Genomic DNA, 12,899 nt, shown 5'->3' on the forward strand with positions numbered 1-12,899 from the left:
ATATAGTGGCATGTAAACAAGCTGTGTAATTCATAGGCTGAGCTGTGCCTTTACAGGGACTTTTTTTATCAAAAGAAGAACTTCCACAGCAGTGGCATTCTCTGGAAATAATGATAATTTGCACAGTGTTATGCATTAGTACATTAGTGATACCACAGGGTCTGAATTTACTGACAGCAGGTTGCACATTATAAGTACTGTGCTTTGCTCAAAACAGAATGCCCAAAATATTTACTGACCTTAGTTGCTACAGAAATCCAGTTGTTAGGCCAGAAAGAGCTGCCAGCACCATACTAATCAGATCAGAAACCCATTAAATGCCCAGTGTACCTTTTTATCTAGTCCTTGATTAAGGGAATTGTCAAATTGATAAATGCCATTCATGCTCAGCTCTGGTGTCACTGGTGGAATGGTGAGAGAAGCCCCTGTTTAACTCCTGTGAAAGGGTGGGGGAGAGCACAATTGCAGCAGGAATGGCAGCAATACACATTTCTGTCTATCAGACCTGTCAGTATTGGCTGCTTGAGTGGAAATAATTTTTGGGGCTGGGTTGTCCCTCCTCAGCATGGAGAGCTGCCCTGCTGGCAGGAGTTCCTGGGGTGTCTGCTCCTGCATGGGGCCGATCCCGGGACACACCCGGGCACGGCTGGGACAGCTCGAGGGGCAGCTCAGCCCCAGGACAGAGGGGCAGCTACCTACAAACCAGCCCCAAGTGCCAGCCAGCCCACCCTTTCCATGAGTGCCCTTTCACACCTGCTGCCCTTTGAGCACAGAAACACAGGGGGTGGGTGCAGCCCCACAGCTACTCCTGCTCGTGGCACAAAGGCAAAGCCACCCGCAGGAGAAACATCTCCCAGTGACTCTGTGCCAGCAGAGAGGGAGCACCTGAGCACGGGGACACGAGCTGGGGCAGCGAGGTGATCTAGGAAAACCAGGGTTAAAAAGATGGAAAGACAAGAAAAGGGGAAAAAAGTCCTTCTTCAAAAGTCTGGGCTTATCTCTTCACCCTGTCTTTGATGCTGTGACCCTTCCTAATGATAATTTATGTCAAATTTCATTTTTAAAGAACAGAAACAGAGTGGTGTAATTAGCCCTGGCCTGCTGAAGTTAGAAACAAAAACCCCACAATTCACCTGCTTTGGTTTGAAATCTCTCCTTCCAAGCATCACTGAGTGAGGACCATGAGCAGGGACACACAGAACTCCCCCGAGCACCTGGGTGGCTTTGCCATGGCCACACCTCAGTGTGAAGCCTGATCCTTGTTTTGAGTTGTGTTTCCTTCTCCTTTTCCTTTAGATGAGGACTGTTCTTAGAAGTGCCTAAGCTTCCTTTCAACAGACAAAAAATAGCAAACAGCTATAGGAAAGTGGCCTAATTATGTGGGGGGTTTTAACAGCCAAGAGGGAAAGACAGTTTGGAAACCAAAATATCTTGGAGGTACTTTCTGCATCCATAGTATATTCAGTAAATTGACTTTTGCTTCCAGGGCACTCATTTGGCTTCTTCATTAGTATAATGATCCTTGGTCTTCTCTCCCCAAACTTGGATAATTTGAATAAAAAATAAGTGTTATGAAATGTAGCCATTAATAGTGTCAATAAATTTTAAGCTGTGATTACATATCATTTGCAGCAATCCCATCCCTCTCTGTTGTAGATCAGAATATATTCAGTGCTCTTAAATTCAAATGTCCTTTGTCTCTCTTTGACAAGAACAATCCAGTGTGGTGGTGACTGCCAAGGTGACTTGAAAGTGTTTCTAGTGTGCAATCCCCTTTTATATTCTGTATTATGTATGAACTCAAAGACAAAATATCTGCATTATCTTAAATAAACTAGGTAAAATGTATTTCAAAAAGTTTCTTGAGTCAAAAAGTAGCAAATCATTGTATGTATTTCCATATTTGTATAGTTTCATTATATTCTCGTTCTAAGTTACTCTTAAGCCTCTTTCATATTTAAAAAATGAACTACACACCTATCATGCAAAATGTAAAGAAGTATGTTCAACTAGTTCAAATTAGATATACAGTAAAAATACACTTCCAAAGAAATATCATTTCCATTTTTGTTCATGTTTTTAACAGAATTCCAGACTAATACATCAAATGTGGAACTGTACAAGAATGTGAAGAAACATTAGGATTGCAGTAGTAAAAAAATGTACAGCATTCAAAACCAACAAGCTCTAAACAACCAAACAATACCACAGGATTGAAACAATCATGGGGACAACATAGGCCATCGGAGCCAGAGTGCATCCTAATGCACCTACATAAAGACCCTACATAGAATATTGTCTCTTATTTATATGCAAAATCCCTGATTTGATTAGACCAGACAATTGCTCCAATTGTCCTGTATAGGTTTCAGATAAGATTAACACAAGAATATTCCCCTCCACGAACTCAGGTGTCTGAAAAGGCAATATTGAGAATTGACTGGAAAGGTACTTCCATCCACGTGGGTTCAGGTAGTTAAACACAAGACCACAAATAATAGCAGTACAATGGGAGAGAACCACTGGAATTGTTTTCCGCTACATTTGCCGCAACACTTCGGGATTCAGGAGTCAGCTTTGTCAAACTGTTTACAGGTTAACACACAGGGGTTTAATTACGGGCTGTAACCATTTAGCAGTGGACCAAAACTGCCTTGGAAATCAAGAAAAGATCCAGCTAAGCACGTAAAAAAAAAATAAAACCTCCAAGGTGATTGACATGGAACAAAACGTTACAGAGAGCAGAATCTCCGGGTCAGAACAGCTTTGAAAGGCAGATCTGTGCTCTGTTACAGTCCAGCAGCCAGCACAATGTCCTTGTTAGACACTCGGATTACGAGGGGAAATGTCCTGGACAAACCTGTACCAGTTATTAATTCAACCCAAATGATCGTTTCTAGTGTCTCATCACTGTGCACAAACTCAAAGGGCTCTGCCAGCCCCTCGGGTTTGGTGACCAGACCTTAATCCCTCTCACAGATCTCAGCCAGTTTTCATCTTTTGAGGACTACCTTGCTTTTCCCATAGCTCACCTGTGGGGCTTTTTAAGCTGAAGTACAAAAAAGGTTAATAAATGACCTAATTATGTCAGCAATTCTATCCCACAGTCCTTATGCTCTGAAATCTCTCCCTGATCTCGACAGGAATTTGGCTTGCACAAGAATGGCAAATTTTCAGCTCAGAAAGTGGAATAAATGTGGCGCTTTTAAAACCAAAACATTGTTAGCAGAGAGTCCAGCCTGCGAAATCATCTTCAATGCCCTGAGAAGGGCAAAGAACACGAATCTTGGCACCTCTCTTGCTGTTTATTCAGAATAATCTTTTAGTAATTCCGATCCAATGGGAATGAGGGATTAGTTTGAGAGAGCTGGCCACATGCACCCCAACATCTGACTGGAATAACTGATTGGAACAGGTCTGAAAAGGAACAGCCATCTGCATCATATGGACCACTCCAAACCTCTCAACCTACTGGGCAAACAGCGTGGTGTAGACTCGTTCTTATCCGTGTTTAAACTTTGCTGAGGTATTTCTTTAATTACAGAAAAGCATCCTTAAAAACAATAGGGAAAAAACTCAAAATATGAGTTATATTCTGCAGAGATTTTCGGGGAGAAGGAATTCAGTTGTACTGAAAGGTCCATAATGATCAAAGGAGTAACCACTTTTATTAGTGTCAGTAGTACCATATTCTTCCTTGGCTTTTGATTCCTTCAAAGCATTACAAAAAATGTAAGGCTGTGACTTCATAAAACATCATTTTGCCTTGACTTTGCTCACCAATGTTCTAAAATAACCTGAAATCCTTCTGCCATTTCCCCCCTGGGAAAAGACTTCCCAGTGTCCATGTCCAGGAGGGGCTGTGGGACACCCTGCTGGGGGACCCCCCTCACCTCCCCGTGACACGGGACAGGCCCCTCCTGCTCCCTCACCCTGGCTGCAGTCAGGCTTGTTCCACACAGCAAAACTCAGCAGCGTTCTTCTGTTTGAATTTCAGCATTATCTGAGAACTTCTACCTGCAGCTAACATTTATTTCTCTACCATGAAGATACCCAGACTGCTGCACGAGCTGGATTTCTCACCACATACACTTCAGGAACAGGAGGAACGTGTACATCACATTTAGGGTTTTTCCTAGGCAGATATTGTGTTTGAAGTGCAGTTTTCTAACCCTTTTACACCCACTCAGCCTACCTCGACTGTGACACTAATGTTAAATGTAACTGCAGCCATTACCAAGTAGTTTCCATAAGTGGTTTTATTACTGATTAGATTTTACAAATTCTGGTATTCGAACAGACTTCGACCTTAAAATTCTAAAACAACAAAGCAACCAATGAAAGGCTTAGGACTATCCAAAGTAACAAACTCTTTAACATTTTTGCCCTGGTCATAAATATACAGAGAGAAAAAGAGAGAAGTGGACATGGAATCCAAAGAATGTAGATAAAACAGTATATAAGGCACATGGCAGTCTTTGAAAATACAGAAGCTTTAGCCAACTTAAATTAATTGCTGTTTCCCTTGCTCAGTCCACAAAACTGTACAGTTACACAAATGTTGTGTTGCAATAGATCTTCCAAGTTATTCTTCAGTCCGTACTCCATAATACCAGAACACTACACTTCCTTCTGTTTTTTTTAGGAGAGATCCTAATTGTGGTTAGTCAGTTGCTCAAAGCCTCTATTAAAATACACTTGGAATTTCAGCTAAGAATAATTTCTTTTTTAAAGAAATTATTAAGAAAGAGTCATCAGAAAAGGTTTGTAAGGGTTGTCTGTGAAGGACTTCGAGATTCGTGAACCTCAAGGCTGCCGGGCACTGATGTCAGGACAGAGGTCACAGTAGGCATCGTGGGGTTAGTCAAGTCCGTGAGAGTCGTGGGAGTGCTGGATGGGCTCATGGAGGCATTGGATATTTCTGAGGCAGGGCCTGACGGGGTCCCTGCTTGCAGTGTGGAGTCTGAAGTCTTATCCACCCCTGTGTTCTCTTGACGCAAGAGGTTCCGTCTGAATTTGGCTCGAGCGTTTTGAAACCAAACCTGGAACAGTTCAACAGGACAGGGTAGCATTTAAAGAGCTGCAGCGTTTCAAAAAGCAAAAGCACATTCACAAATTCATCAATGCTGGAATCGGGAAAGGCGTTTTTACTGGTGCCATGTTAGAAGAGTAGCCCTGGTCACGAGAAGTGGCCTCTGCCTGCAAAGGATTCCTGCTTCCCTCTCCTGCAATCCCTGGGAAGTGTCTGCCTGGGACAGGAGGGACTGAGTACAGAGGGTGGCAGTCTGGCTGTGCTGGCTGTGTGAAAGGATGCTTAGAAATGTGCCCTGCTGGCCCTCAGTCCCACCTGTGTGGGTGAGGAGACAACAAGCACTTGATGGGTATGGACCCATGAGCTGGGGCCCCCTCACATCTCAGTCCATCTCCCACTGTGAGCACCGGGGCTCATCCCACAGCTCCTGCCTTCCTGCTCTCCCAGGAGCTTCCTTGTGTCTCCAGGTCTCCTGCCTCCCCCTTTTCTAAGAGGACTGGCTCTCTTCCTCACTCTTCTCTTACTCTTCTTTCTCAGATGCTTCAGCTCCCTTCTCCTATGCCAGTCTCCCTTCTCAAATGTTTTCAGTACTGGAATAATGTTGGGAAAAGAGGCTTGAATGGTATCAAAGACCCACATTGCATCAGAAACTGTCATTATCGTAGAAATTACCTCCACACACAGAATTTTTTCCAAGGTTTCTACTTCTTGCATTCTTTGATTATTATCTGAGTGAAGGACAAAAGCTACAACTTCACCTTTCTCAGTTAAGTTCCAGTGTTTAGGTCCAATAATGCTTTCCACTGTCTGCAGGAGTTTTTAAAGAGAAAATATTTTCTGACCTTTTCGAAAATAGATAAAATAAAACTGTGAAACTTGCTGAAAGCACAGGACTGGGACTAAATCTGAAAGTGTCATTAACTACCCTGTGTTCCACACGGTATTTGTTGACAGCAGGTGATGTTCCTGATACAAACTGGGTGCAGTGCCACTGTGCTTATTTATCCAAGGCCTCTGTCGTGGTTATATTCCTTGCCATGGACTCGGTGCTGACCCCACTGTCCTCATGCTGACCTGCTCTGGGGGTGGGACTGAGCCCTTCCATCCCAAATCCATGGGTCTCATCACCTCTGCGCTCCTGGGAGCCGGGACGGGCTGAGGGCGGGATCTGCACTGGACGGGATCTCCACTGGGCTGCTCCTCTTGGCCTGCCCAGGGAGCTGCAGTGTGTGGGCTCCCGAGGACAGCCAGCCCTGCAGAGGTGCTGGGCCCTGGCGCTGAGGGCCCTGCCATGGATCTGCTCCAGGCCGGAGCAGCGGGAGCCGTCGGACACACGGACACTGCCGGAGGAGCCCCTGGCACTGCCAGCTGGCTGCAGCCAGAGCTCGGGGACCTGCCCCGCTGGTGCACCTCACACTGGCTTTCCTCTCCTCTAGGGATGCTCCAGCCACAGACTCCTCTTCCTGAGCACTCCTACTCCTTCTCTGGAAAGCTTTCTCCCCAGTCAAGGGTCTTTAAGGTGCCACAAAGCCTCGAGCGCCAAGCGGTTAGGAATGGGAAAAAACAGCAACTGGAATATTTATAGGATTTTTTACCTTTCAGTGAGAGATAATTTATACTTGTTCCACAAAGTAACGTGGGTTTGATCCTTTAAAATACCTTGTGGTAGTTGTATGAAGGATGACAGCTGAGCAGGTGGAACAGGAGTCTGGGGGCAGCTGCTGTTGCTGTGTGTGTGTAGCTGTGCAATAATTAAAACACAACAGGCAAAACCACTGGTCTGGTGGCATGTGCACTTACTTGTGCACAACTACACACCTATGTTCATTAAAAATACACATATTGTTGTATGCAGTAATGCCAAATATGGGCAACATTTTCATTCCTATTCACAAAGCAATTGTCTTGTTTCAAGCACGTAAAGCAGTCGAAGGCACCAGAACTATTTTGTGTATTTATACTGTTCCTAAATGTCCAACTGCTCCTCAGCCTCAGCAGGGCCAGAGGCTCTGTGGTACCTTTTGTGTTTGGGATTTGACACATGCAGGATGTAAACTGACCGAGATTCTCGGTGTTTGTGTTCCCCTCATCCCCATTAAATACAAAAACCTGAGCTCAGCTGCCCTTACCAATGACCAGCCTTCAGGAGCCCCACGTGTGACATGGGTCATTGTCTCTTTAATAGTGGAAATTCCTGCTAGACACAGAAAATATCACTAATCTTGTAAGTATTATTCAAATATAGAGATTATATGACTGCTTTTACTCCCTTCCTCACTGTCAGGGTTAATCAGCTAATCATTATAAGGCTCTTTAAAACTGACTAATAATAAGTATTCATATTATTACTGAAAATACATCTAATTACTTGTTAATTTAAATTCTGAAAATACCTTGTCTTATGATAGAAAGGGATAACATCGTTACCACCATATTGACATTCTGGTATGTGCTTAAGATATGACACCATTCAGCAAAGACTTCATGTTAGAGAATGGTGAAAGATGGAAGCTCTTATTCCCTGGGCTGTGGGGCTGCTCCTGCTGCCCTGGGCCTTTATTCCAGCTGGACACAGCAGTGCAGGGCCCTGCACCTGGGAGGGCATTACAGACAGAACAACCCACCCACTCTGAACTGAGAGAATCCTTCCAGAAGGACCCATCTCACAGCAATTGCACAATTGGGAATCTGCTCTTCGGGACCGAGGAATAAACAAAGTCACTGGGAAGTATTTAGTGGTTTTCTGTCCAACTGTATCAGTACAAGGCTGAGCTATTTCAAATCAGACGGGAAAACACGGACCCAAACTCCCCCTGGGAGCTCAGAGCAGCTGCAGAGCCCCAGCACTGCTGCCCCCACACTCGGCTGAGCAGGGCTGGGCTGGGCTGGGCACTCCCCATTGGGCACAGTCATATTTACTGAGGGGAAAATACTGCACTGTCTCTTCAGCGACCTGGGCAGCCAATTCCTTGTCTCCACCAAGTCAAATAGGAATAAAAGAACATCTCCATATGATAGGGAAGTATTGAAAATAAGCCCACTAAGTGTTACAAGGGAATTGGCCGCTGCAGTGAATGAGATCATCACCTCAGATGACTTTATTTTCTGGTTTGTAACACCTCCATTGCTTCCTCTGTTACATATTAGCTCTATGAACAGCCTCTGCTAGAAACAATTTTTTAAACACAATTTTGCTCATTCCCACAGTACCTGGAGACATTCATGTTCCCTGAATTTCACTAACTAGTAAGTGGAGACACAAAATGTAGAGGATGTGGCCCCTCAAAGCACACTGTGCTCACTCATTGCACACACTGTGATTACTCTGCTGTAATTAGTGACTGCACAGTCAAAGGGGGACCCAGGGATGTTTAATGAGTGGGGACTTGGGAAAAGTCTGCAGCCCAAAGCAAACCCTCACCCAAGGGCAGTGCAGGTCCCCACACTGGGTGGGGACATTTTGGACTCGCTGGCTCCTGGAAACTGAAGCAGAGAATGCAACTGCACACAGTGATCTGTGTAGAGTTCTGAGAGCAGCTGTACTGGGGGGTGACTCAGCAGAGAATAAATGGTGCACAAGACACCCACTGGAAAAAGATGCTTCATGTTCCTAAATTGCTTTGACCATGGATAAACATACTGCAGACTCCTGAAGAGAGAAGAGGTACGCACCTGTAACCAGCTAACCATAGCTCCTGGGGGCTATCCACCTCCACCTTCCCTTCCTAAACTCAGGGAAACAAACATCAGCTCCCCAAAGAGCAGCATTTGTGCCTGTTTGCTCACAATTAGCTGGTCTCTTTAATTATGAAGGACAGCTTACACTAAAGGACTTGTGTTCTCCAGCTGCAGTACGAGAGGTATAGGAATTAAATTGCAAATATAAACCTAAACTGGAAGGAAACTAAATAGAAAGAGGTGTTAAAAACATAAGTTGGCTTACTGTGATTCTAATGTGGCTGCTCAGGGACAACAGTGTGCATCACAAAGGCACTGAAGGCAGTGCACTCTGAGGAGCAGTGTTACCTTTGCAGGCCATCCCACTCCTGGACATGTGCAGCTGGTGAAATATTGTATATAAAGCAAGGACACCAGTCAGGTCTTCCAGCTCTGGTATCCCAGACCATTAAGAACATGCTCTGTTTCTCTGCTCACCTCCGAGGCCTCTCATGACTGTCCTGTGGGACTGTCTCTATGGCAGGGGCACTACAGCTGCTCCCCAAACCCCCAGGAGCTCACTTGGTGTGTTCAGGGAGTGCACTGGTTTCACAACAAGGGAATCTGTTTCTCTCGATCTGCTGCCCAGCATTTTCCATTAAAATATATTCTATTGAAGGTCCCCAAAGAGCCAGGGTCCTTCCTGAGCTGACCTGAGATCTGAGCACACAGGAGATCCAACAGCCCACCAACACCTGCTGGGGATCGTGGAAGGGTTCTGACTCCTGCAAGTGGGCACGTACAGCCAAGAGCCCGGGCAGCTCCAGGTGTGGCACAGGCTGATGCTGATGGTGCTTGTTTGATCAACAGTGCCAGGGAATCACCCTGTGTTCAGTGAGGGACACAGGGGCAGTGCCAGCCTTTCTGGCTCAAAAGAATGAACAAGAGACACTGTCTCAGTGACCGTGGTGAGTTTTCCCCAGCAAAGAGCAACCCCGAAATTCATGGAGGTGAACTTCAGTGTTTGAAAGATTGCCTCTCACAGGTAAGGATGAACCAACAGGGCACAAAGGTTCTAAAACATATGAAATACATGTTTGTTTTTTCATGGCCCAAATTAATTTTAGAACAAAACATCTGTGAGTAGAGAGTGCTCATAAACAGACAGGAAAACTCAAGTGATACCAGACAAAGTATCACCCCAAGCCATTTTTTGGAATTGCCTCCAACAGCATCATCCTCAGGGTACAACTCTCACCAACAGCTATTACCTTCCACCAATCTGCAGCTAAAGGAGCCCAGACATACAGGAGTATGTATATATTCAACTGTGACAGTAAAAGGAGTGAAACACCAAATACCAAAACGACAACTGAAGTTTGGAGGAATTGTAAGGGTCTGCTACAAAACACACAAAAAAAAGAAGAACCACAAAGCACCTTAAAACTGCCAAATGTGACATGATTAAGATGGAAACAGAAGCAATGAAGAAACACAAAGAGGAATGGAAGTGTAATGGGCGTGGACTCCAATTTTGGAGACTAGAAAACACATTCTGAAAAAGAAGCAGAGAAGATATCTTGGAAAAACAGATGGAAGGAAAGATCCATTAGGCGAAAAGAGAAGAGAGAGGTGGAAGTCAAAGTCGGTGTGGAGCAAGCAGAAGGAACAGAAAGATGAGACAAGAGAAAGACACTTTCTAGACTGATCTCATGTCTTAATGCACTCTGTGAAACTTGGCAGGTAATTGGGGTGTGAGTGCACAGAAAGAACTGGTATGACTGGAGTGTCCAAACTGGGAGGGTAAAACACAGAGAAGGGTCAAACTAAGGACAGACAGATGCAGTGAACTGCTCCCCCCATGTGTGGATGGAGGACAAGGACAGCTGCTGGGAGAGCCACTGCACCGTGCTGGGCTGTGCCCTGGTCCTGCCAGAGGACTCTGCTCCTCCACCCAAACCAGCCTCAGGAGAACAGCAGCACCACCTCCAGCTCGGGGACACAGCCAAGAGAAGGATCAGTTTGGCATTGGTTGTGTGGCTGGGAGCCCACAAACCCCTGATTCCTCCCTCTGCTGGGTGCCAGCACTGCAGGGCCCAGGATCTCTGCAGGGAATTCAGCTTTGCTCAGCAGCTCAGCCCCCTGCCCTCACCTCACACACTGCCCACAACTGGGCTCAGCCCTGCCTGGCTCTGGGAAGATCACAAATCCTTTTTTCTACAATTAAGATCCACTTAAAACTTTCAGCAATAGATCTTGGAATGTCATGGCTCCTATATGCCTAAATTTATCTCTATCACCTATTTAGGTATAGGTATTTGGATAAGTGGTCATTAAAATTGACTTCTTGAATCAGAACTATAAATTAAAATGCAGCTGAACCAACTAATATTCCCCCCTTTCCTTCCCACAATAGCTCAAATGGAATGTGTATCCACGAAGCAAGAAAAATCTAGCTTTTAGAGAACAAGTACTTTTAAAATGCCGTCTCCTTTCATTCTGAGTTATCAACTATGAATAGAAAATTAATTTTTGAAAAATTAAATTTATGTCCACTTCAGTTAAGAAAGAAAAGCTACCCTTCTTGTCCTGATAAAATAAATTCAAACTGTTGATTAATTTCTTACAAAGGTAAACATTGACAGTAATTTCTAAACTAAGAGCTCTCTATTTGCAGGGAACACACTAACTGAAATAAGTCACTTTTTCTCACAGCACACTGAAAGCTAAAACATGCACCAGAATTAAGTGACTTCGGGAAAACAAGCAGGGCCCCAAACCTTCAGAACTCTCATTAAAAGTCAGAACCCAAAGGATCTGCTTTAGGGAAACTGAAAAGAATTAACTCTTCTCACACTCCCTAGGATTTAACTGCAGTCCCACGGAAGGTACAAATGACTAAGAGAAGCTTGAAAATCAGCAAAATCCGTGGCATTTCAATGTCAAATGGATATTTTGATCACTTCTCCAGATAAAAGACTGCTGTCCTTACCTGAAGAACTCTTTTGGTGAGGCCAGTTTTCTGAGCCAGCTGTTTCAAGTCCTTGGCGTCGGGGTTGTGGTTGATGGCGAAGTACGACTTCATCGTCCGCAGCTGGTGGTGCTTGAAGGACGTCCTCATGCGCTTGGTTTTCTGGTTGCTGGGGTACTGCTGGTCCCTGTCCAGGTGGTCACCATCGTTCTCATTGCAGCTCAAAGCTTGGGGCAACCAGAGGAAAAGGCCTGTAAGTGTCCTGCTCCACACCCAGCACTGTTTGCAGTTCCCCTGAGGGCAGCGATGGCAGGAACACCCCGGGGCGTGTGCTGGCACCAGCCCTGCTTGCCCTCCCTCCATCTCACGGGTTCATGGCACAGCTCAGGTGGGAAAAGTCCTCTGAGGTCATTGTGTCCAACTGTTCCCTCAGTGCTGCCAAGGCCACCACTGACCCACGTCCCCAAGTGCCATATCCACAGGGCTTTCAAATCCCTCCAGGGATGGGGACTCCACCAGTGCTCTGGGCAGCTGTGCCAGGGCTGGACAAGCCTTCTAGGGAAGAGATTTTTCCTAATATCCAACCTAAACCTCCCCTGGCACAGCTTGAGGCCGTTTCCTCTTGTCCTGTCCCTTGTTCTGGGGGAGCAGAGCCTGACCCCCACCTGAGAAGCAAGAAGGTCCCCCCTGAGCCTCCTTTTCTCCAGGCTGAGCCCCCCCAGCTCCCTCAGCCCCTCCTGCTGCTCCAGCCCCTTCCCAGCTCCCTTCCCTTCCCTGCACACACTCCAGCAGTGTCTCTTGTCTGAGGTCCCAGAACTGCCCCAGCACTGGAGGTGCCTCAGCAGTGCCAGCACAGGGAGGGCACTGCCCTGGGCCTGTGGCCCCTCTGGATCATATTTCTCATCCTCTGGCTTTCCCTTGAACAACCAGCCTGCAAGGACCCTGCCCTGCCCCTCTGTGGCTTTTAAAATGTCAGGCCTGTTTCCCTTTTCCTCCCCTCCCTCCCCACAGAGCCCTTCCTGCCCTGTCTGTGGGAGGACAGGAGCTGTCCTCGACTCCGTGAAGGGTTTAATGTGCTTGGGATCACTATAAATTGCACTGTAACACACAGAGAGCTGTGCAATGCAGTCCACTCGAATCTCAATGGAACAGACTAGTTAAAATCATAATTATTTCCTCCATCAAACTAAACCCTGTAGAGTACAAGAGAGACTATTAAATGAAACACTGTAAAAGAAA

At 45.8% G+C, this 12,899-nt stretch overlaps 1 protein-coding gene across 5 annotated transcripts in view; it reads right to left on the reverse strand.

The window, feature by feature from the left end:
• Positions 1-1,929: 1,929 nt before the first annotated feature.
• The window catches only part of LHX2 (LIM homeobox 2), a 33,811-nt gene continuing 22,841 nt past the window's right edge, over positions 1,930-12,899 (reverse strand). For all 5 annotated transcript variants that reach the window (XM_051807564.1, XM_051807562.1, XM_051807561.1 and 2 more), the window contains exons 4-5: positions 11,682-11,887; positions 1,930-5,042 (exon numbers count right to left, since the gene is read on the reverse strand). In XM_051807564.1, coding sequence (XP_051663524.1) covers positions 4,755-5,042; positions 11,682-11,887 — 494 coding nt within the window. In that variant the 3' untranslated portion in view covers positions 1,930-4,754. The remainder of the gene's footprint in view (positions 5,043-11,681; positions 11,888-12,899) is intronic.

The sequence above is a fragment of the Manacus candei genome, unplaced genomic scaffold, assembly GCF_025592945.1.
Source record: "Manacus candei isolate 608988 ecotype Guabito, Panama unplaced genomic scaffold, ASM2559294v1 h1tg000071l, whole genome shotgun sequence".
Classification (NCBI taxonomy): Eukaryota; Metazoa; Chordata; class Aves; order Passeriformes; family Pipridae; genus Manacus; species Manacus candei.